Source organism: Molossus molossus, unplaced genomic scaffold (genome assembly GCF_014108415.1).
Source record: "Molossus molossus isolate mMolMol1 unplaced genomic scaffold, mMolMol1.p scaffold_m16_p_12, whole genome shotgun sequence".
Classification (NCBI taxonomy): Eukaryota; Metazoa; Chordata; class Mammalia; order Chiroptera; family Molossidae; genus Molossus; species Molossus molossus.
In genome coordinates this window covers 37,029,180-37,053,997 of record NW_023425347.1, presented here as the reverse complement: position 1 = coordinate 37,053,997, position 24,818 = coordinate 37,029,180, and the positions used below count along the sequence as shown (strand labels likewise).

The 24,818-nt window shown below is 39.4% G+C and overlaps 1 protein-coding gene across 1 annotated transcript in view; it reads left to right on the top strand.

Moving 5' to 3' along the window:
- Nucleotides 1–23,962, top strand: part of LOC118626677 (calcium-activated chloride channel regulator 2-like) — a 43,876-nt gene extending 19,914 nt beyond the window's left edge. The window contains exons 7-14 of the mRNA XM_036256683.1: nt 3,799–4,029; nt 5,073–5,250; nt 6,374–6,480; nt 7,814–8,038; nt 10,847–11,117; nt 14,109–14,279; nt 17,331–17,564; nt 23,309–23,962. Coding sequence (XP_036112576.1) covers nt 3,799–4,029; nt 5,073–5,250; nt 6,374–6,480; nt 7,814–8,038; nt 10,847–11,117; nt 14,109–14,279; nt 17,331–17,564; nt 23,309–23,751 — 1,860 coding nt within the window. The 3' untranslated portion in view covers nt 23,752–23,962. The remainder of the gene's footprint in view (nt 1–3,798; nt 4,030–5,072; nt 5,251–6,373; nt 6,481–7,813; nt 8,039–10,846; nt 11,118–14,108; nt 14,280–17,330; nt 17,565–23,308) is intronic.
- The last annotated feature ends 856 nt before the right edge of the window (nt 23,963–24,818 follow it).

The window sequence follows — 24,818 nt, the reverse complement described above, 5'->3', positions numbered from 1 at the left end:
CAGAAAGAGAAACTAAACAAATAATCCCATTTACCATAATGGCAAAAAAATTAAGATACCTAGAAATAAACTTAACCAAAGAAGTAAAGGACCTATTTGCAGAAAACTACAAGACACTGAAAAAGGAAATAGAGAAAGATATAAAAAAGTGGAGCGCATACCTTGTTCATGGATTGGAAAAATTAACATCATTAAAATGTCCATATTACCCAAAGCAATCTATAGATTCAATGCAATCCCCATCAAAATACCAATGACATATTCACAGAACTAGAACAAATACTTCAAAAATTCATATGGAACCAAAAAAGACCACGAATAGTCACAGCAATCTTGAAAAAGAAGGACAAAGTAGGTGGGATCACAATACCAGATATCAGGTTATACTACAAAGTGACTGTAATCAAAACAGCCTGGTACTGGCACAAGAACAGGCAAGTGGAACAGAACAGAGAACCCAGAAATAGACCCAAGACATTATGCTCAATTAATATTTGACAAAGGAGGCAAGAACATACATTGGTGTAAAGACAGCCTCTTTAATAAATGGTGTTGGGAAAATTAGACAGCTACATGCAAAAAAAATGAAACTAGACCATCAACTTACACCATACACAAGAATAAACTCAAAATGGATAAAAGACTTAAATGTGACCCCTGAATCCATAAAAAGCCTAGGAGAAAATGTAGGCAACAAAATTTCAGACATCATATGCAGCAGAATTTTCACTGATACATCACCTAAGGCAATAGAAACAAAGGGAAAAAATGAACATATGGGACCACATCAAACTAAAAAGCTTCTGCACAGCAAAAGAAACAATCATCAAAATGGAAAGGCAACCTACTGTATGGGAGAGCATAATTGCCAATGATATATCAGATAAGGGGTTAATTTCCAACGTATATAGAGTGCTCATACAACTCAACAAAAGGAAGACAAAGAACCCAATTAAAAAATGGGCAGAGGAGCTAAATAGACACCTCTCCAAACAGGACATACAAATGGCCAAGAGACGTATGAAGAAATGTTCAACATCACTAATCATCAGAGAGATGCAAATTAAAACAACAATGAGGTATCACCTCACACCTGTCAGAATGGCCGCCATCAACAAATCATCAAACAATAAGTGTTGGTGAGGATGTGGAGAAAAGGGGACTCTAGTACACTGCTGGTGGGAATGCAGACTGGTGCTTCCTCAAAAATTAAAACTATGGTGTTTCCTCAAAAAATTAAAAATTGAACTTCCATTTGACCCAGTGATCCCACTTCTAGGAATATACCCTAAGAAGCCTGAAACACCAATCAGAAAGAATATATGTACCCCCATGTTTATAGCAGCACTATTTACAATAGCTAAGATCTGGAAACAGCCCAAGTGTCCATCAGTAGATGAATGGATAAAAAAGCAGTGGTACATATACACAATGGAGTACTATGCAGCTATAAGAAAGAAAGATCTCTTATCCTTTGAGATTACATGGAGAGACCCTGAAAGTATTATCCTAAGCAAAACAAGCCAAGCAGAGAAAGACAAATATCACATGATCTCACTTATATATGGAATATAATGAACATAACAGTGTGAGGAATTGGGTAGACCCAGAGACGTGGAAGTAGGGTACAGACTGAAAACTCTAAGAAGAGGGAGTGGTGGGGGGAGGGAAGAGATAAACCACCGAACTTATATGCATGTACACATAACTGATGGGCACAAACAACAGAGCCGGGTACGGGATGGTGGGATGGGGAGGAGGGTGTCAATGGGGGGAAAAAAAAGAAACATCTGTAACATAAATAAATAAATAAATAGAAAGTGACCGAGGGTGTCAATGGGGAAAAAAAAGAAACATCTGTAATTAAATAAATAGAAAGAAAGAAAGAAAGAAAGAAAGAAAGAAAGAAAGAAAGAAAGAAAGAAAGAAAGGAAGGGACCACGGAAGACCTCACTGAGAAGGTGAACTTGGAGTTGAACCTTAAAGGATGAGAAAGTACCTGCTAGGTTGGGTGAGGTGAGGGAGATGAAGGGAGGACATCCCAGGAAGAGTATGTGCCATGACTAACAGGCAAAGTTCGAAGGATTTGTTCAGAAAAGCTGCATCAACTGGTATGGTCATAACTAACACTGGGTGGCTCTAAGGAAGTGGCGGATAAGGTGGAGATATGGTATGATTTTGAGAGAAACTGAAGACATGGAGTTAATAGGACCTGGTCAAAGATATGGGGGCTGATAACAAGGAGGAATGAAAGAGTGTTCCAGGCCCTGGCCAGTTTGGCTCAGCGGTTAGAGCATTAGCCTGTGGTCCCAAGAGACCTGGGTTCAGTTCCCGCTAAGGGCACGTACCTCATTTGCAGTTTGTCCCCGGCCTGGTTGGGTTGTGCGGGTGGCAGCCACTCGATGCGTCCCTTTCCCATCGATGTTTCTCTCTCTCTCTGTTCCTCTCTCTCCCTCCCACTCTACCTGAACAAAAAAAAAAAAAAGAAAGTGTTCCAGGTTTCTAGTTTAACTTGTTGAGAGTAGAGGCCACAGTTGAGAATAATGAGTTGATGACCATGAGGTGAGCAATAACTACTACTTACTAAGTGCTTACTATGTATCCATTTTGCAGATAGAAAACTGAAGCTAAACAAGATAAGTAATTTCTCTCTGGTCACTTAATTAGCAAAAGTTGAAGGCAAGATTCAAAGTCCTTGTTTTACCTACTCTACCAACTTACCTCTCAATATTGTCAGGGAAATAATAGTTGGGAAAGGAGGAAATGAAGGGAAAATGTGCAAAGTTTGAGATACCTGTGGGACATTAAATTGGTGGTGTTTCCTAAGCAGTGTGAAATGCAGGTACAGATGTTAAGAGAGTTGTCTGGGTTGTAGATGGAAACTACAGTTATCACCGAACAGTTGGTCACTAGAGCTCAGCTTGCTGTGCTACAAGACATCAAAACAAGTGACCCTAGTGAATTAATCAGTAACATCACCTGCCCCAAACTGGTCACTAATACTAATTTATACTTGGCTAGTAGTGCAAAGAGTAACTGTACTGTCATATATATATGTCTCAGTTAATACTCACAGCAGTTCTGTTTTAATAAGTAACAAGTATATTATTATCCCTACTTTACAGATGAAGTGCTCAGCCTAAGATGACCATTATAACAGAAGGTAGTGCCCAGATAGATACTTACGACTGCCACTCTCTACCATAGGTCTCTTCACAACGTTTCCTCTTACCCGGACTGAATTTTAAAAGAAGCAACTACAAATATAGTCTCAATTGGTGCTATAGATATTTGAATTTTGAGTTGGAAAGAAATAGTGAAGATATGTGTTCTTAGAGAATGGTAATTATAAACAATTGGTTGGGGACAGAATTCCAAACCACTCCCACCAACCAGAAAGCATTCATTTTTGAGCCTGCAGTCAAGCTAACAGTATCTAGCATTGTGTATCTCTGTACAACTCAAAAAATTACAATGTGCCAAACTGGGGTGGTTCAATGGTTGAGCATTGACACATGCACTGAGAGGTTGCCAGTTCAATTCCCAGTCAAGGCACATGCCCAGGTTGTGGGCTACATCCCCAGTGGGGGGCATGCAGGAGGCGGCCAATCGATGTTTTCTCTCATCGATGTTTCTATCTCTTTCTCCTTCTCCTTTCCTCTCTCTCCCTGATATCAATAAAGAAAAAAATTACAATGCAAAATCCTAAAGAATTAACAGAGATATTTGCTTATTAGGTTACTTAGTGATACTTTTGCCTACCAACCAAATGTTACCTTTTTCCTTTTGGGGACTTAGGCTGACAGATTCCTTCGACAGCAGCAAGCAGCAGAATTTTACTTGATGCAGATCGTTGAAATTCATACCTTTGTGGGCATTGTCAGTTACAACAGCAAAGGAGAGATCAGAACCCAGCTACACCAAATTAACAATGATGATGACCGAAAGCTGCTGGTTTCATATCTGCCTGCCATGGTGTCATCTGAAGCAGAAACCAGCATCTGCTCGGGGCTTAAGAGGGGATTTGAGGTACAGTACTGCAAGCCTCGGATCACCATCACTTTCCTTTCCCCCCATGTTTTATCTGAGTTGCTTATGATACGGGGCAATCTGTTATAATGTAGTCATAACAGCCTTAACTATAGGAGAGTAATGATGGATTATTGTTAAGGTCAGGAACCATGCCTTGTTCACGATTGTAATCTCTGTGCCTAACCCAGTACCTGATATGTAATAGTTGCTTAATAACTGCTTGTTGAAGAAATGAGTAAATAAATGAAAACAACAGCCCAGGCTGGGAGACTCCAGCATCATGTGAACACTTTCTGAACTTGTTCCTGTCAATTCTGGCACTATCCCAGCTGTGACCATTGGGTTGGCCAATCAAAATCAAAATGTCTGGCTCCTGCCTATACTCATACCAGACCTCAAGCATATGAGACTCAAGGCCAGAGGTATGTTCCAGGAATGACAGAGTTCATTTAAATTAGCATAAGTTTAGATTCAATATCTGAGATGCAATCATCAAACATCTGGTAGCAAGCAAAACACACCAATTGCTAATGTTGCTGCCCATAGGCAAGTGTTGCTCACCTTGGCTGCCATTGAAATCACCTGGGAATTTAAAAAATCCTGATGCCTAGGTATCATACCCAGAGAGTATGATTTAATTGATCAGGGGTGTGGCCTGACCATTAAACATCTGTGTCTAATGTGTAGCCATAGTTGACAACCACTGTTCTCAGGCCCCTATTGGTCACTCAGTGGATCTCAGAGGCCAGATCTCACACAGTCAAGCTCCCTCATATCCTCCACGAAGGACTCTATTCCGAATTAGCGGTATATCATGGTGATTGGAGCAGAGAGTCCCTGACCACAAGCAAATGGGCAATGGTACGTAGGATGACAAGTGCCGTGACGGGGTGGTGAGGACTGAGTGGGGATGGAGTGCAGGGTGCTACAGAGGACCTCAGAGAAGCACATGCCCATTGGTGGAGAATTTAAGATGGAGTCTGCTCAGGAAGACTATTTGAATTACATTTCCTTCCGAATGACTGATATTCCACGTTCAGGTGGCTGAAAAACTGAATGGAAGAGCCTATGGCTCTGTGATGATATTAGTGACCAGTGGAATTGATGAGCATATCAGCGACTGCTTACTCACGGTGTTCCGCAGTGGTTCGACCATTCATACCATTGCCCTGGGTTCATCTGCTGACAACAACCTGGAGGAATTGTCACATCTTACGGGTAAATAGATATCTACAAACTTATATTTTAGAGCATTTTCTTTCAGTTTGAATATTCAAAGCATAACAGTGAAACAAGATTATGTCAACAGAATACATGGCTGAATTGGAAAAAAAATAGAAACAGTTTTCGTAAGGAAAAAAACCCCACAAGAATCATTACTAAAATTTGCCTAAATTTTGCTGGATTTTTTTTTTTTTTACATTTCACTTAGAAGGTGAAAATTATATACATCCAATGAAAACATTATGTTTTTATAATTTCTTTGTTAAACCAGCCTGAGCATGTATAATTATGGAGCTAAACAATATGTTTAAGCTTAAATGCACTAACTTCTATAATAAAGACACATATAATATTGAAAGCTACATATCTTTTTTTTTTTTTTTTTTATCCTCACCTGAGGACATTTTTTCTTTTTGTTGTTCAGATAGAGTGGGAGGAACAGAGAGAAAGAGAGAGAGAGAGAGAGAAACATCGATGTGAAAAGGACACACCGAGTGGTTGCCACCCGCAGGACCCAACCAGGGTCGGGGACACACTGCAACCGAGGTGCGTGCCCTTAGCAGGAACCAAACCCCGGTCTCTCTGGACCACAGGCCGACGCTCTAACCGCTGAGCCACACCGGCCAGGGCAAGCTACATATCGTTTTTGGTTCTAAATGGGGCACAGAATAATTGTATCTTATATTCTTTCTAGTCAACAAAAATGGGTATGCTGCCTTGAAAACTGAGTTGGGTTTTACTGAATTATTTTTTAAAATAATATTTTCAGAATGTAAATATAAACATATAGCAATGTAGATTGCAATTAACCTAGATTATCCAGGAATTATATTCATTACAAGTGGAGTAAATATATACTCAATGAAGTTTTTTTTAGTATGTACGGAGTTCTGGACCCTGACTTTACAGCTGTGAGCAGAAGAGACGAAACCACCCCTCTGTGCTGCTCACGGGGTGGGGGGGGCCGTAAGGGTGCCACGCAAAGCAAATCAAACACAGCCCCTATTTCTCACAACTAACCCTCTCATGCAAAGAAAAGTTGTTGGAAAAGGCCTACATTTTATTTTTGTATTCTGTTACACATTTTAATAGTTAACATCCAAATCATGTATTTCAGGAGGTTTAAAGTTCTTTGTTCCAGATAAATCAAACTCCAACAGCATGATTGATGCTTTCAGTAGAATTTCCTCTGGCACTGGAGACGTTTTGCAACAATGTATTCAGGTCAGAATTTCCTCAATGTTATACTTACAATTGGATTTGGAGGGGCAGGGAGGGGAGGAAGCAAAGAAAATAGATGAATTGTGTTAACAGCCTCATCACCTTATTTGAATATGTAATGAGCTTCCTGGCATTACCAGAGCCAGGCTTAATTTTTACCTGATGTCTGTACTGCTCAGCCCTAGGAGTCATTTTCGGAAATTGCTCTTCAAGGTCTATAAGCGGAGCTTGCTCCTTCCTATGGCTCAAAATGGGGGTGTGTGGGGATAAGGCCCAGAAGAAAAATAAGAAGCCAGTGCATTTAGTTTTAGCTCCTCTGGTCATGAAAAGTATCACCTATTTCATTAAATTCTAAAAATTCCTAAATATCTCTTTAACGATCACACTTTACTTGATTTTGCTCACAAAAGCTTCCTCTAATCAAGCCATTTTTTAAAAGGGCCAACATTTTTCTTTCAAGTAGTTTACAGATATTTTGAACATAACTGAACAAAATTTTGTCTGCTGTTTCCTCACAAATGGTAAGTGAACCTGCCAAGGTAATGGCTTCTTGTAAACAATGAAGTCAGTAAATTAGTCTGAGGAACTTTTTAACACGAAGATTATATGCACATCGGAAAGGCAATAACCATAATACCATGATTAGAAGTGAAAACAGGTAAATTAATAATGACAATCTATATTTGAAAAATGGCTTTCTGAATGATCCTTCTACCCTCTGATTTCCTCTTTAATAATATGAAATCGAAACAAACGTAAAAAGTAACAAAATATTATTCATATGGCTCAAATTAACCTTATGTCTCCAAATTTGGCCACCTCTCCCCACTTGTTGTTATGTCATTGTTGACCCCAGCAGTCTGCGGGCAGAAACTACATCGAAACCCTGACCAGTGCTCAGGGCCCTCACAGAATGTGGCGCAGGGTCAGCAGCTCACAAACACCTGTTAAACTGAGTTTAGCAAACAGTCCACAATGTCTTTGCTGTCATCCACCAATAAAGTTTTATATGCTTTTCAAGTCTGAGCAATTTTACGGTGTTACTAATGAATTTAATAAATATAATTTTTCAAAGTTACTTACAGACTTGTATCCATTGTGAATACACAATGATTAAATGCTGTTGAAGCGTTTTATTAACTATAACAAAATATCTTATATCTACTGTACTTATATAATACACTATATTTTGCTCTGGCAACATATTTTTATATGAAAAATAACGTAAATATAATATGTGTCACAAATAAGTTTTATTTTTGTCAGACAAGTAAAGAAAAAGATGGAATGAGTGTGCATACACTAGAAACTTTCCTATTTGTATTCTCTGGAACAGCTTGAAAGTGTGGGTGAGAACGTGGAACCCCACCATCAACTGAAAAACACCGTGACTGTGGATAACAGCGTGGGCAATGACACTGCCTTTCTCGTCACATGGCAGACCAGTGGTCCCCCTGAAATGGTTCTATCGGATCCAAATGGAAGAAAATACTTCACACGTAATTTTATCATCAATCAAGCTTTGAGGACTGCTCGCCTCTGGATTCCGGGAACTGCTAAGGTAGGTGTGGTGTTCTTAACGACAACATTGAGTCAGGTATGTAACTTTCAGATGAATCACATCATTAAATGCATTGTGTAAAGGAAATCTTATTCTGATATACCAAAATTTTACTTTAAACTTATGAGGGCATTTTGTGAATGTTAAAAATTAAGGGGAACTAATACTGTATGTTCGAAACTTCAACAGTGGAAATTAGTATATATGTAGTAAAAATGTTTGCTTACTTCTTTGTTTCAAAATTCATATAGACATACTTATCTATACATTTTGAAAAACCTTCTACCTAGAATTTATAATATGAGTACATATGTTTTTGAGCTATGTGCTGAGTCTTGTTTTAGGTGCCATGATAAGAATAAGAACAGGGTTCTCAGAGCACACAGGAGGGACACGCAGGTGGGATGGGGAGTGGGGGAGGGGAGAAGGCGTCCTGGACGTGAAAATATAAAAATGGAAGTATGAAGGATAACAGGGACAAAAGTGTGAATGACATTCTGAGCAGAGCTAATAGCACATAGAAAGGCTCAGAGGAAAAGAACATGGGTCTTCATACAACTACAAGTAGTTCGGTATGGATGACCTACGAACAGCATGCAAGGTGGAAATTTAGGGGAAGAAGAGTGGAGGGAGCAGTGAGGCTAGAAAGATTAATGGCAGCCTCGTCAGCAAGGGCTCTGGCCCGCTGAAAAAGGAGCAGGAGTTTCCCTAAAAGTAAAGGGAAACCACTAAAAGTTCTAAGGAGGGTGGTGAATTGACCAGATCCTCTCTCGCCCTCACTGGGTGCAGTCCCTCCTTAGCACTGGTGGCCCTCCTTCCCCCCAGGTCACTGTTGAGAGCATCTGCCCTGCCTCCCTGCCTCTGGGCTAGCATCCTTCCCATCCATTCATCATCTCTATCAGGTGATCCTTCCGAAGCACAGATCAGATCAAACCTGCCTCCTATTCAAAACTCTTTGGTGGTCTCAGGATAAAATCCATGTGGTTAGTCTTATATACCAACCTCTTCATATTCTGGCTTCTGCCAAAGCTTATCTCTTTTTTTTTTCTTTATTGGTTTGAGAGAGAGAGGAAGAGAGAGTGGGGGGGAGAGAGAGAAACAACGATGAGAAAGAACATCGATTGGATGCCTCCTGCACGCTCTCCACTGGGGATTTGGCCCACAACCTGGGCATGTGCCCTGACTGGGAATTGAACCGGTGACCTCTTGGTGCTTGGGTCAATGCTCAACCACGGAGCCACACCAACCAGGCCAAAGTTTATCTCTTAACCCTTCTCCCAGATACCCTATGCTCCACTCCTACTGAACTTTTCTCCAAACTCATCATGTTTTTCACACACTTGTGCACAAGATCCAGGAGCATTTTACCTACTTCTCGTTGCCTTTGCCTGACCTCTTGGGCTGGATCAGGTGCCCCATATGAAAACACTTATGACACCCAAACAGAAGTGTTTGATGTGAAGGTTCCTGCCACGTATCTGTTACTAATGTTATGATTACAATAGGTCAGCAATTTTCAACTGGTGTGCCATAAGAATTTTTTAAACATGCAATACTTGACTATTTAGTCAGGGGCACTTGCCTCTTTTCCCTTAGATTTTCAAATAAAAAAATGGCAACAGCCAACACAATTAGCTGTCTGGTGTGAATGAATCAAAATTATATGCATTTTTCTGTTAGATTGGCAAGAAATATATATTTTTTGGTGTAACACAGAATTTTAGTAATTAGTTATTGTGTGATGAACTAATTAGTAATTAGTTTATATGAGATGAAAAAGGCTGAAAATCGCTAAAATGATAGGTGATGATAGATAGATAGATAGATAGATAGATAGATAGATAGATAGATAGATCATCTTGATGCTTGAATTGTGACTTCACTGGAAAATGGTAAATGAATCCCAACAAAAAAGTCTGGGTAAGGAGTGGTGGCATCTTACCTTCCCATAATGGGTCACACGCACACCCTAACCCATGGTTTCCTCTCGTTTCTCCTGCTTGATTGCATTCCTCTGGTTACTTCCAGGGTTTCAGAAGGAGCAGCAGCAGGAAAGACTATTTATGTACAGTTTAATTAAAAGAACAAATTTTACTACAGTGTAGCTTAAGCTTTGTTCTTTCAGACATCATTTTGCAGGTTTGCCCTCAGGCAGTCTAGACAGGCCAAAGAGAATGATGTTTAGCAATATTTCTATAAATTACTCAACACAGACATTGTAGAACCCTGGCCAATTACAAAAGAGTATTCCTTTTCTTCATCCCTAATAGTGTATGTGGGTTTTGTTGCTTGAGATTTGGGGGTATGGCGAGGGTTTGGGGGAAGTGGAGGAAAGGTAGGATACGTACTATTGCCTTTAGTAAAGATCATCCACGTCAATCATAACTGTCTGCTTCATTTGCTGTAATCTTCTCTGTTAAATAAAAGGAATAAAAACACTGAGCCTCCTCTTGGGTGAAGGGGCTCAGATTAATATTTGCAAAGTACTTGAAAGCTTTGAAACACTGCTATCATTATCTTCTAAAATGCAACTCAAGACAGGTCCTTTTCTGCAAATAAGTTCCGGGTATAATTCCCTAAAGAGGTACCTAAGAAGGTATATTGTCTGTACTGTGAGAGCCATGTAAATACTGAGTTGTTATCCCTTAAGCAGTATTTCTATTCCTGACATTCCTTTGTAGTATTTTAGAAAAATGCAACATCAACAAAACAAGAACAAAAAACCCTAGGAGCTTAGATTTATGCTTTAAAAGTAAGGGTTTATCTTTTCCTTCACAGTTGACTAGACAGAAACCCTTTGTTTTGCAGCCCGGGCTCTGGACTTACGTGCTGAACAATACCCACCATTCTCGTCAAGCTCTGAAAGTGACAGTGACCTCTCGCGCCTCCCGCTCAGCCCAGCCTCCTGCTACGGTGGACGCCTTTGTGGAAAAAGACAGCACCTCTTTTCCCCATCCCGTGATGATCTATGCAAATGTGAGAAAGGGGTTTTATCCCGTTCTCAACGCCACTGTAACTGCTACTATTGAGCCGGAGACCGAAGATCCTGTTACGCTGAAACTTTTTGATGATGGAGCAGGTAAAAATGAATGCCGTGTCATTTTTCATGTTCTCAAAAGTTGTTGTGATGCTGCAGTCTCCGTATTAAGGTTATCTTTTTTTTTTTTATTTTTTATCTTCATCTGAGGACATTTTTGCATTTATTTTCAGATAGAGCTGGAGGGAAAGAGAGGGGAAGAGAGAAAGAGAGAAACATCCATGTGAGAGAGACACACAGAGTGGCTGCCACCCACACAACCCCAACCCGGGCCGGGGACAAATTGCAACGGAGGTACGTACCCTTAGCGGGAACCGAACCCGGGACTCTCTGTTCCGCAGGCCGATGCTCTAACCACTGAGCCAAACCGGCCAGGGCTAAGGTTATCTTTAATATTCTTTCAGTTAAATTATTTTTCTCATCCAATCTTATGAGGTTCTCATAGAATCAGTGGTGTGCAAAGTAGGTACAAGTCGCAGCTGCCCAAGGAAAGCAAACGTGAGCTTGGGAAAAGAGAGCATCCACGACGCTCCTCAGAGTGGCTGTGCATGAGCAAAATGGTGAGAAAAAGTCACTAGGTCTCGGCTTCCACCTGTGCAGTGACACTGGCCCCACTCACTCAGTGAGTTCACTCTGGAGCAGGTCTGTGTTCTTGTGACATACCCGTCTTCCACTAAGACTCACCAGCTTTCCTATTCACTGAAATAATCAGAATGAACAATTAAAATAGCAAATGGAAACCCAAGAAACAAGAAGGGGGATGCAATGACAGTGAATCCATTTTCTCTCCTTTAACCTAATAGTGAAAAGAAAGTTGGAAATTGAACTTGTGACCCATAAGACAACCCTAGACGTTCTTTAGCCAAGTAGCTGGGTCGATAAGAGGGCATAGCCAGAGCCTTTCACATGTGTGATTTGGTCACAAGAAGACCAAACCAGCAAGCCTGGGAAATCAAGATGGAGATTCTCCCGCCACAGAGAAAACAAAGTAAAACCAAACAAAGCCCTACTTTGAAGCACTCACTCTGCACACGGAGCTTCAGGGCTTCCTATCATACAGCACAGTCAGCACAGCATGGAGCCGGCAAAGGGCAGCATCCGGGCTCTTCCTAACTCTTCTGACTCCTTTGTTGTTTAACCTTCCTGTTCTGTGTGGGGTTTTTGTTGTTGTTGTTGTTGTTGTTTGCCCTAAACTAAATTCTCAGAATGACAATAGACCTCAAAGTCTTGGTTAGCAGCCCCAAGTGTCTGGTCTTATAATAAAACCATATTCCTTCCCTCTGTAGTTCCAAAGATAAAATTTTTAGGAGTCTGGTTTGGCATCCCATTAGCATCTTGCCATGGCAATCTTATATGACATTTATGAAACAAAAGTTCATTTAAAAGATTTTAGTTCAAGTCTACCTCTGCGGGATACCAGAGAAGTCCTCTTGTTTTGTCTGTTGGCATGGATCCAAATGAACTTGCAAACTCTTGAGTGTTTATTCATGGCCACACTTTTCATTTTTTGTATACAGTCCAAGAGTGCACGTTGCAGGATGTTCCCAGCCTCTGGCCTACAGGAGAACAGATACAGTTATCTTGGGAAAAGTCACATGAATAGATTCAATTGGCTTTAATATTTATTCCCTAGAACCATTTTATTTGATGTCTAAATTTACACTCTGAAAGAAACAATGACAAAGATTGTTCAGGCATTAAAGTGTAAATTCAGATCCCCACGCCCACATTTAGCTCACATGTATTGTCTAATATTTATTTTTATATTAGAAGTGGTTTTTATCTGCTACATAAAATTAGTGAATAAAAGATAATTTTGAGAAAGTTTCCATTATCATTTCTCAACAAAGACGGACCTGATTCATCGTTAAATCGCTAATCAGTACATAAAAACAATTTCTAAACCTACTACAATCGTAAGTTGCTTAGCACTTGTTATTGTAATTAAATCTGCTCCTAGTTTTCTCATGTTAAGGAGCAGCCCTGCCCCTGCACAGGGACTCTAGAACACACGTCGGGGATGAGACAATGCCAGAGCACAGGGCTGGGTGTGTGGTATGAGAACAGGACAAGCTGCTTGCCCAGTGTGGCCACCTGCACTTGAACAGTGAATGGGATCTGCACTTGGGCTAAGCTGTACCTCCCTGCTGCCCTGGAGTCTAGGCCCTCCTGCCGTTCAGCCATGGACTTGGTTTGGAACTGAACTGCTCTCCGAGGTTCAGTGCATAAGGAAAGAAGCCTAGCACTGGCCAGGCTCTTAGAAGGTCTCCTGAAGCAAGGCACAAGGGGTGGAACCAAAGCCGGTCACACTTCAAGTCAGTGAGTCCCTTCCGATCTAGAGCAACAGTCCCATGTACCCTCTAATGAAAAAATTAAATGATATCACAGTTTTCTTAATCAACCATAAATATTTTTTTCATCAGGAATTTTTTCTTTTTCTTATCAGGCATTCAGGGCATTCATAAACCCCTTGAAATTATGTGAAAATGTGCATATGTGTATGTACATCAATTTCCCGCAAACAGGTCGCTTTTATCTTCAAAGGATCTGTGACTATAAACAAGCTTAAAAATGCACTCGGTTTCCGTGGGAAACTAGTATTAGTTTAATGACAGGAAGAAGAGCTCTAAAGGTGATCATTCCATGTTTGCTTAGCACTGAAGCAAGTCCAACTCATTTGTCTTTAGAAAATAATTTGTCAGCCCTGGCCCGTCTGGCTCAGCGGTTGAGTATCGGCCTGCAGACCAGAGAGTCCAGGGTTCGATTCCTGCTAGGGGCACATACCACAAAAAAATAAAATAAAATGTTAAAAAAAAAGAAAAGAAAAGAATTTGTCATAGGTTAAGGGGAAAATTATGGAGCCCTTAGATTTTTATTCACCTGATAATATCAAAAATAGTTACGACCATGACACCATATGCCAAATTGGGAAGAATAAGGGAAGTGAATCTTATTTATTAATGATTTAATTAAATAGTAGTGATCAATTGTGATGATGTGTTGACAGTGAGTTTTTTTCTTATATATCTACAGGTGCTGATGTTATAAAAAATGATGGGATTTACTCGAGGTATTTTTTCTCCTTTGCTGTAAATGGTAGATATAGCTTGAAAGTGCATGTCAATCACTCTCCCAGCATAAGCACCCTAGGCCACTCTCTTCCAGGGAGTCATGCTATGTATGTACCAGGTTACATAACAAATGGTAAGAATCATTATCAGTTATTTGAATAACATCATTTAATGTGTATATAACCGATGAGTGTGTGAGGGTGTGTGGGGTGTGTGTTTGAGAGAGAGGGGAAGACAGGTGAAAGAGAGAGATAGAATTTCACAACTCTTTAGACTTAAGTCTATGCCTAAGTTGTTGACTACCTCTTTACTCTGCAGAGTCATGTTGACAATAGGTCATTCCCATAGATTTCTCCTACCTCCATGTTAGTCATTATTTTGACCTTTTGTGTGTGTGTGATGGTTTCATCGGAATTACTAACAAATAAAAAAGAAAAAGCCATTATTGACTTTTCTCAGTCCCAGCTCCTGCATTTCCTCCACAGAGGTTTAGACAAGAGAAAGAGGCACACAGTTATTAGCAGTTGAGAGAGAGAAGCAAATAACCCAAGCAACCCACATAGAAAATGAGTTCCTGAAAAAATATGACAACTAAATGCTTCCTGAAGACGTTATGTCTTCCTGCAAGAGAAAAGGGCCAAATAAATAGAAGATACACATCTTTTTAACACCATTATTATCGTTTCTGATAGGAAACAGTGGTTAAAGTATAACAAACAGAAATATTCTACTCACTTTTATAATATGATAGCAAAATCATTTCTAAGCATTTTTATTTCAAAACTGCAGAATGTTTATAAATACTTTTCATGTACTTTAGCAGCCATAAAAACTTACTTTGTGTCTAAATATAATACGTGGTTTCTAAATAAATATTCTCTCTTTCGTTTATAAATCAAAGATTTCAGAAGGCCTGGTAGGTGACAAGCTCAATCTTAGGAACTTGGGCACCAGGTAGAATAAGACTTAATTCCACTCAAGGAGCTTACAGGCTACTGACTGGTCTTAGAATCTTTCTAAAACCCATGAGTTCAAAGGATAAAAATATCAGCATCTTGTGTACCATAAGATTAGAAAAGTAATACTCAACTGTGCTCTTATCTGTGTCCTTCATATGGGCTCTTACTAGCATAGAAAGAAAAAGTTAGGTTTCCCAAGGCATGCCTACTATATATAACATTCACTTTATCAGCTAATTTCCAGGTGATGACCTTGAGTACACCTGTCATTGAAAAATGAGAGCTGCTCTGTTTTCACCACCTAATCTCCAGACACAGCAGCATCTACTCCTGTCCTCTCCTCCCCAAGGGCTGGTGTGTCCATTGGATCTGCCCTGGATCCCTGCCAACCGGCTCAGCCCGGGGCCCAAGAGCTCTGCGTTGTGTTTCTGCTCTGCTGATCCCTCTGAGCAGCATCCAAGCATGATTTATTATCTCCCATATTAAAGTACTTCTTGCTGGTCCCTCTTCAGCTACCATCCGCCTTTCTAGTCCCCATCCTCTGGTTCCTTGACATTAATCTAAACCTGCTGTTTGTACTTTCTCACCTCCAATGTATTACTCTGTTCGCTGCAATGACTTCCATCTAAACCACTCTTCCATTCAAATCACTCCACTGGAATTGCTCCGGCCCCGGTCACCTATGACCTCCCCGCGGTTAAATCCAGACACACTGCAGCACTCATTTCACCTGACTTGAGCAGTAGCGACACAACTGATTGATTTCACCTTTGTCATTTCCTGGTTTCTCGGATACGACACTCTCCTGCTTACCTCCTATGCTCTGGACTTTTCCGTCAGGCTCCTTTGCCAGCTTCTCCTTCCCTACTGTGGCCAGTTCTCAGAGCGTAGTCCTAACCTTGTCATTCTGCCATTTGGAGCCACACTGCCTGTGTGGCTTTGGTCAAGTTACTTAGCTTCTGGGTGCTTTAGTTTCATCATCGGTAAAAATGTGGGTAATAATTGTACCCTCCTCATAGCATTGCTGGGAAAATTAAATATCTGATACTTATCAGATATTTAGAAAAGTACCAGGCACTCAGTAAGTGCAATTTATCATTACAGTTGAATTTCTTATTAGATAACATCATTAATCCACATAGCTTTAATAATATCTATATGACTATAACTTCCAAATTCATCACTTCAAAAGTATTAAATCTGGCTGAAACCTCTTTAGGAAATTCAAATCCATGTCTAACTGGCTCCTTGACATTTTAATTAGATGTTTTACAGGAATCACAAACCTTGTAAAACTTACATTTTTAGTCTCCTTCACTTTAGTCTGCTTCTCCTCCCTAATTGTTCACTTTAAAAACCTGGGAGCTACTTTTTGTTGTTGTTGATCAGTTTTCTCCTTTGACATAGTCAAACCCACCACCAGCTTCTGCTGACTTCATCTCCAAAATACACCTCAAACTGCCTACTTTCTGCGTCCTCTCCACTGTGATCACCCAGCCCCAGCTGCCATCACTTCTTGTCTGGACGGTTGGCAATGTCTATCTCAGTGGCCTCTGCTCGCTGTGCCTGAATCCATTCCCCACCGAGAGCAGCCAGAGTGGCCTGTTAGAAAGCAACTGTGATCATTGCCACTGCCCTGCTTCCCCCATCATGTAAGATGACACCCTAAAACCACTACAGTGGCCCACAAGGTCCTGCATGAACGTCTCTTCCATCTCATCTCAATTATACTCCTCGCTGCAACTAAGGTTTTCTAACCTGCAAAGCTCTTCCTCACCTCAGACTTTTATGCAACCTCTTCCCTCTGCCTCGGATATTCTTACTTCTACTCTTTACCTGGCTGACTCATACTCATATTTTAGGAAACCTTAAACATAGCTTCCTTTGTAACACTAAATTACGTAACCTGTGTGATTTTTCTCTCATTGCACCCTGCCTTTTCTCCTTACGTTTATCACAATTTGTAAATTCATGTTTATTAATGTGACTATACATTCCATGTGGTACTGTTTTGTCCATGGTTACTGGTACAGGATATGCCCTCAAAATAGTTATTGAATGAATGAATGAATAAATGAATGAATGAATTGTGGAATACACAAACTCCATTATTCTAAAAATGTAAAGAAAAAAGTTTTAAAATCTCTCTCAGTGATCTGTCAGAAACAAGCTATTCAGGAGGTTGCAATCTGTTGTTTGGGCTCTTCTTTTCTGTGCTGTCCCAGGGAACATTCAGATGCACGCCCCAAGAAAATCCCTGGGCAGGAGTGAGGAGGAGCAAAAGGGGGGCTTTCGCCGAGTCAGCTCGGGAGGCTCCTTTTCCGTGCGGGGAGTTCCGGCGGGCCCCCATCCCGACGTGTATCCACCATGCAAAGTTATCGACCTGGAAGCTGTAAAAGTGGAAGAGGAGGTGACTTTGTCCTGGACAGCACCTGGAGAAGACTTTGATCGGGGTCAGGGTAGGTTTGTTCGCTGCATTACCTATTTTTCTACAAGGAGGCATTCCTAATAACTGTATCAGGTGTTCACCGCATAAAAATTACTTTGGGAGTTTCGAGCTGGCAAAGCGACCGAGGGTTGCCATGGAAAGCTTTGAGTTGTTGGTAAGGCTCTTACGTCATGGAGTCCAGGAATGGGAGCGGGTCAGCTCCCCCAGGACGGAAGAGGCCCTGGTAAACTGGCCAGCGCTAATCGGACAGGAACCTTGACTGCAGACGTGAATAGCACATGTCACGGTGCTCTTGTTAGCGGACAAGGTTCTGCATCACAGAGCATGGGCTTCTGGTACTGGAGGTAAGAGGGTTTCAGCAGATTAAACAGTGACTGTTCCGATTTAGAAGATGGTTTAAGGAAATAATTCCCGTAAGTCATGTAACACTTGGGGCACGTTCCTTCCGCAGACTGGCCATCATTGTCGTTAGGGAGGCTGGCCTGGGGCCTTCTCGCCCTTGCTTGGGTGGACAGTGATGACACTCCTTCTTGACTTCCCAGCTTTCTGGCTTTCACCTGCCTCATCTTTGGATCTCCGTGTCAACACAATCATTTTCCTCAAAGAATAACCTTTTCAACAACTTTGCCGTCACCAAAAAAGGGTTATCATTGATTACACGCTAAAGGGTTTATTTCCCGACCCTTCTGACTGGAATCGCATTGGAGCCAACTTTCTCTATTGAGAGTCGATTTTTTCAATATCTGTCAATAATAGTGACCACTTTGGATTTTTGCCAGTCTTGCTTGCAACATGGGCCATCTTTCTTTGGCTTATAATTCTCTGTTCATGACATCGACAAAGAAGTCTCAATTACAAATAATTCTGTGTTGCTGAGAAAGTCAGTATAGTAGTTTTGTCCTCTTTCATCAAACTTCTCTCTTCTTTCCAGTGAAATACTTTATACCCTGAATTAAAGATTCTCCAAATTTAAAGGCTGGAGATGTAAAACGATTAAAACTGAGCATGGACATGCCCCTTGTCTAGTGGAAACACCTGTAGCTTACATGTAAAAAAAAAAAAGCATTCCCACTCTAGCTTTAAGTTTGGCTGATTGATCTTTAGCAAGTTGCTTAAATTCTATTGGCCTCTGTTTTCTTATATGGAAAACAGGACTAAAACTATCTACTTCATAAGGCCCTGTATAGAAGAAATGAAATGACACATATGAAATCAGAAGGAAGAGAAGGTGTGCCCAGTAAGTTTCCTGGGCTCCTGGTTTGCATCGCCAGAGACTTCTCTAGCTTCTCATTTGGTGTAAGGGCCACAAACACTCACTCCCATCTCTATTTAAAGGTAAGAGTGATGCCTGCTATCTAGTATTGTCCCTTTTCCTCACCGCATCAGAAGCGTGGTAGTGTGTCGAAAGAGACAAACAGAAGCTCACACTCCCGTTACGACTGGGAACCATTCTTTCCAAAAATCCCAATAGTTTCAACTATGCCACTGTATTAAAAGATTAGAAAGAAAGTGAAGGTGTGGAATTAGTAGTTATTGAAAAGAATAAATACAACCAAATGGGACTTTAGTATATAACTGTTATCATAAAGGGCATTAGAAGGAAATAGAGAGAATTTCACTCTAACAGAGAGACCTCAATGATGAGCACGATGATTCAATATAATATTGAAACCTCAAACCACAAAAGATATGTGGGGGATATGGCTGGATATGTATTAAGTTGCTGAGATCACTCAGCTGTAACAGATTTAATGACTCAGCAATGCTAAAATTGACCAACTAGCCATGAGTAGACCAACTAGTGAGAAGGTATCTGTTTAACTCATAAACATGTGATTTGGATGCTTTTTTGTTGTTGTTGTTGTTTTTCACCAATTGTTGTCTAGGAAGGTGTTATCCTCACCTGTATGGCCAGAATTAGAAACAATGGGGGGGGGGGGTAATGTCTCTGTCTTTACAATTATTTTTAAAATGTGACTACATATATTTTATAAGCCTTGTTAGCAATAAATGAACATCTCACATATGGAAAAATATATCAGTATACATCCAGGTACTGGCTCTTCATCATACACAATAGCCTAGAAAAGATGCCTAATTACATAGAACAAACAGAACATTACCAGATCACCACTGTGTTTAGGAATGTACAATTGACCCTTGAACAACACAGGTTTGATCTGCATTGGTCCACTTATACACAGATTTTTTTTTCAATAAATACAGGCAGCCTTTCCTATCTGCAGATTTCACATCCATGGATTCAACCAGCTGTGGATAGAAAACAGTATGTTTCGTATTCCAAATTAAGATTTTTTTCAACCTCAGATTCCCCACTGCTGATCACAAGTACAGTCTTTGATCCAAGGTTGGTGGAAACTGTGGATGCGAAGGGCTGGCTATACTTAAGTTTGGGGAGAGTCAACAGAAATATATGGATTTTTGACGACATGGGGATCAATCCTAACACTGTTCAAGGGTCACATGTATATGGACCAGGCATTATGGAAATGGGTTATTTCCTTGAGTTTTCATTAAAAGTCTGGGGTAAAATAACTGTTAAAACTGAGTACCAAGCATGATCTGTATCTCTGTTATAAAGTTCATTTTCTTTGGGTTTTCTCCAGAAATTAATATGAAAGTATATTATTTACTAACCAACTATTATGTTCCCAGCACAGAGCTAAACATTATATTGATGTAATTTAAGATGGTCATTGCACTACAAGAATTTATAATCCTTTAATGAGAGAAAAAAGGCACAAAATGGTCAAAAAAGCCATTTTACATGAAACACGGTACCATTTTTATGGTTCAGACTTTGGGAGCAACAGATATCAAAAAGGTGTAAAGACCATACGTATGGGTGGGAGGAGAAGAGAGGCCAGGTCCTAATGCCAGGAGCCTGGGCAGAGCCTTTGGAGTGGGGCCAGGCCACAAAAAGTACTACCCTGGAGCCTCCTTCCCTGCCCTGTCTACCCCTACCTACCTAACAGCCTTACTTTCATAAGGCTTCCTCTGACGCCATCATGTTCTTATACAACCACCATTCAAAATATTATCTTTAAAAATTATTTTCCTTTTCTTCCTAGATATCATATCATATTGTATTACATTAATTATATTATATTTCATGTACTAACTGGATATGTCAGTGGATCTAAAGCCTTGTTAGCAATCATTGAAATTATTTTTAATTTTTCTACCTTTTTTTCTGAGTTTCTCATTTGGAATGATTTTCATGAACCTGTTTTCAAGTTTCTTTATTCATCTGTTGTGCCCAAGCCAATCTTAATTCTCTCAAACGAATTTTTTCATTGTAGACTTTTTCAATTCTAGGATTTCCATTTGCTTCTTTTAAAAGTTTCCACATTGCCCTGGCCGATTTGGCTCAGTGATTAGAACCCGCAGATCAGAGAGTCCTTGGTTCCGTTCCCGCTAAGGGCATGTACCTCGTACCTTGGTTGCACGTACCTGTTGGGGTCGTGTGGGTGGCAACCAGTGGATGTGTCTCGCTCACGTGGATGTTTCTCTCTCTCTCTTCCTCACTCTCTCTCTCTCCCACTCTATCTGAAGATAAATGCAAAAATGTCCTTGGGTAAGGATAAAAATTAATAAATAAATAAAAAGTTTCCACATCTCTTCTCAAATTTTCTATCTCTTCATCCACTATATCCAATATTTTCTGAAGACCTATAACATTCCTGATAGTTATTTTAAAGTCCTTGTCTATTAATTTCAAATCTCAATCATTTGTGACTCTGTTATATTTACTGATGTTTTTTCTCAATGACATACCACATTTTGTGTTTCTTTACATGGCTAGTAATTTTTTTGTTATATATTGGACATGTGACATCAAATTATAGACTCCTGAATCTGTTTTTTATCCTGGAGGATTTTGCAATTTTTCTAGTAGATATCTTGGATGATCTTGACTTTGAGGAGGCTTGATTTTACTTTTGACTAGGGTTTGTCTATTTAATTGGCTCTTAATCCTAGGGCATATCCCTTAATTCCGGAACACAATCTTCATTCCTAATCTGTGGATTTTTCTAATGTTTAAAAGAACATCTCAAGGTATGTATTAAGCTCCTCTAACTTGGGGAGAATCATACTCCAAACTCTGTATCTCCCCTGGGGTGGGCAATAGCATAAAATTCTGCTCAGTTTTCAGCATTCTAGCTATTGCTTTTCCCTTGAGCCCTTGATGTTTCGCCCACACATGCATAATTTAGAGGTCTCCCAATGATTTGCGAGAAGTTAATACATGTATTTTGAGCTCATCCTTCTCTGTCCCCTCCCATTTTCAACCAGTCTGGAAATCGCATCCTTGGTCCTCTGACTTCTCAGACCAGTTTTAAGATAGTGGTTTTTTGTTTCAGTGTCAACTACATGTACCAAAGTGGTTAAGTGTCCTCAAAGGAAAAGCTATATAAATATAAATCATTTCTACTCTGGTTCCCTTCTTTAAAGGTTATCTCTCCTCGTCTATCTGTTGTTTATCCGAGTCCAGTGCTTTTTTTCTTAGTATTTTTTTTCTTTCTTTGGAGCTTATACTTGTCATCCTTCTGGAGAGTTCATCCAAGAGAAGTCACTCAGCTGTTACCAGAATGAAGCTTTACATTTTATTTAAAGTGCAAACATTTTTCACATCTTAACATGGATGTATATATTTTGCTTAGGAGGTGTGTTTTTTCCTATGCAGAAGCTTTTTTATTTTATGTATTCAAATTTATCAAATTTTTATTTATGGCTTCTGAACTTTGAGTCTTACTTAGAAGAGCCTTTCCCACTTCAAGATTATACTGGAATTCACCCATGTCTCCTACTAAATAGTTAAGATTTTTATTTTTATTTATTTATTGATTTATTTTATTCATTTATTTTTTATATAGAGTGGGAGGGAGGAAGGGGAGAGAGAGAGAGAGAGTGAGTCATCGATGTGAGAGAGACACATCTATTGGCTGCCTCCTGCACGATCCTGATAGCGGCCGTGTGCCAGGAATCGAACCTGCAACCAAGGTATGTTTGTGGCCTTGACTGGGAATCAAACCTGAGACTCTTTGGTCCACAAGCTGATGCTCTAACCACTGAGCCAGGGCAATGTTTTTATTTTTTACATCAAACTTTTTTATCACTTTGGAGTTTATCCTGAAAAAAAAAAAAAAAAAGGTTTGTAGTATGGATCATATTTTTCCCCTAGCTTTTTACCCAATTGTCACAATACCATTATCAAGAAATTTGTATTTCCCCCCAATAATGAATTCATCTCTATTATTCTAAACTAAATTCCTGAATGTATTTTTGGCCTATTCATGTACCACTACTGCAATTTTTTAGTTATTAAAGCATTATGGTGTTTTTATATCTGATAAGTTTAGTCCTTCTATACTGCTATTTTTTAGACTTTCTATGGCCAATCTTGATTATTTACTTTCCATTTAAACTTTACAATAAGTTTGTTAAAATTGAAATTAGAGGCACTATTAGTAGAATCACATAAAATTCATAAAATAAGAGAAAATAGCTTTATTATGTTGAATCTTACTATTCAGAAAACAATCCCTTCTTGTTTAGGTTTTAATATGCGTTCTCAGATAATGCATTCAAGGTTTGCTCGTGTGCACGTTTCTTGTTTTGCTTGTTCCTAGGTGTTTGTGATGTTTGTTGCTATTCTCATTAGTCATTTATAACAGATTAGAAAACCTACTCAAAGTGGCCTAACCTTCCCATTTATATTTTTAATTTCAGCTAACAGCTATGAAATAAGGATGAGTAAAAGTCTACAGAATATTCGAGACGATTTTAACAATGCCATTTTAGTGAATACATCAAAGCTAAACCCTCAACAAGCCGGCACCAAGGAGATATTTACGTTTTCACCAAAGCTCTTCACAAATGAACCTGAACAGCAGCCTGATGGAGAGACCCAAGAAAGCCACAGAATCTATGTGGCAATACGAACCATAGATAAGAACTCCTTAAAGTCTGCAGTTTCTAACATTGCCCAGGCATCATTGTTTATTCCCCCAAATTCTGCTCCTGTAGTTGCCAAAGATTATCTTATATTGAACGGAGTTTTAACAGCAATGGGTTTGATAGGAATCATCTGCCTCACTATAGTTGTAACACATTATGTTTTAAACAAGAAAAAGAGAGCAGACAGCAAAGAGAATGGAACAAAATTACTATGAACAAAAGCTTCATTCTTAGATATAATACCCATTCCCTTTGCACTTTACAAAAACATACCAATAAAAACAAATTAACATCAAAATTGTTCAAAGTGCTTTGAATTTTTGCATACTATGGATCATATTTTTACATAATAAATAGCCAAAATTCTTTTATAACACTCATTTTGAGGGGAAATTAGAAAACCCGTAAGTTCAGGCTATGGATAAAATAATAAAAATTATTTTCTAAGATGTCTTTAAAGGCAAAAATGACAAGGCCAAAGTCAAATCAAAGAGACGGGAAAAGCTCCTCTTATTGAAGAGAAAAAATAGTCCCAAGTAGAGAAAGAGGAGGCTCAGTCTGATTGATATAACTGTCCATATGAAGCAATTGTTAGGTTACTTTGATTATTTTTTTCATTCTCCTTATCTGTTCAGAACAGATTGCTATTTTATGACTAAAGATCAATCTGTATCTTATATATGATGCCTCTATTGTAAAATTATTTACCTCTAGCCATTTGGTTAACTGTACTACAGATCAAATCCCACCGCAAATGCTCAAAGTGATCTTTGTTTACTGTAACAGTTAACCTTAAAATGTGGGTATTATCCTTTTCCCCTGACACCGGTTTTGTAACAGAGATCTATTGAATTTATTGTTTATAAGTTTCTACTTTCATCAAAGCAGCTTTCCAAGTTATTGTCTTGGGTGTTCTTCAAAGTAAATGGTTATAACTTTCATAAGGCTTCAAGTAAAAAATAAAAGACATAGTTCTAAACTCATTCCAATGCATACATAGGCTATATAGTTTCGTTCCATTTCAACCCAAGAAGAAGGCTCAGGGGAAAAAAAGACTGGCCTTTCTAAATGATTAACTGATTTTATTTTTTGTTTAACTAAGACTCCAGGAATCTTTTCTAGATTGAGGGTTATTTACCTTGATTAAGGGGGTGGAGAGCGAACTGAGAGAGGGAAGCATATGTCACAAGGAAGTAAAAATCATCTTTCATCTAATTTTACTTCTCTTATTTAAAAAAAAAGATTATTGAGCAATAGAATCATTTGCTTTGTGCATTAAAGA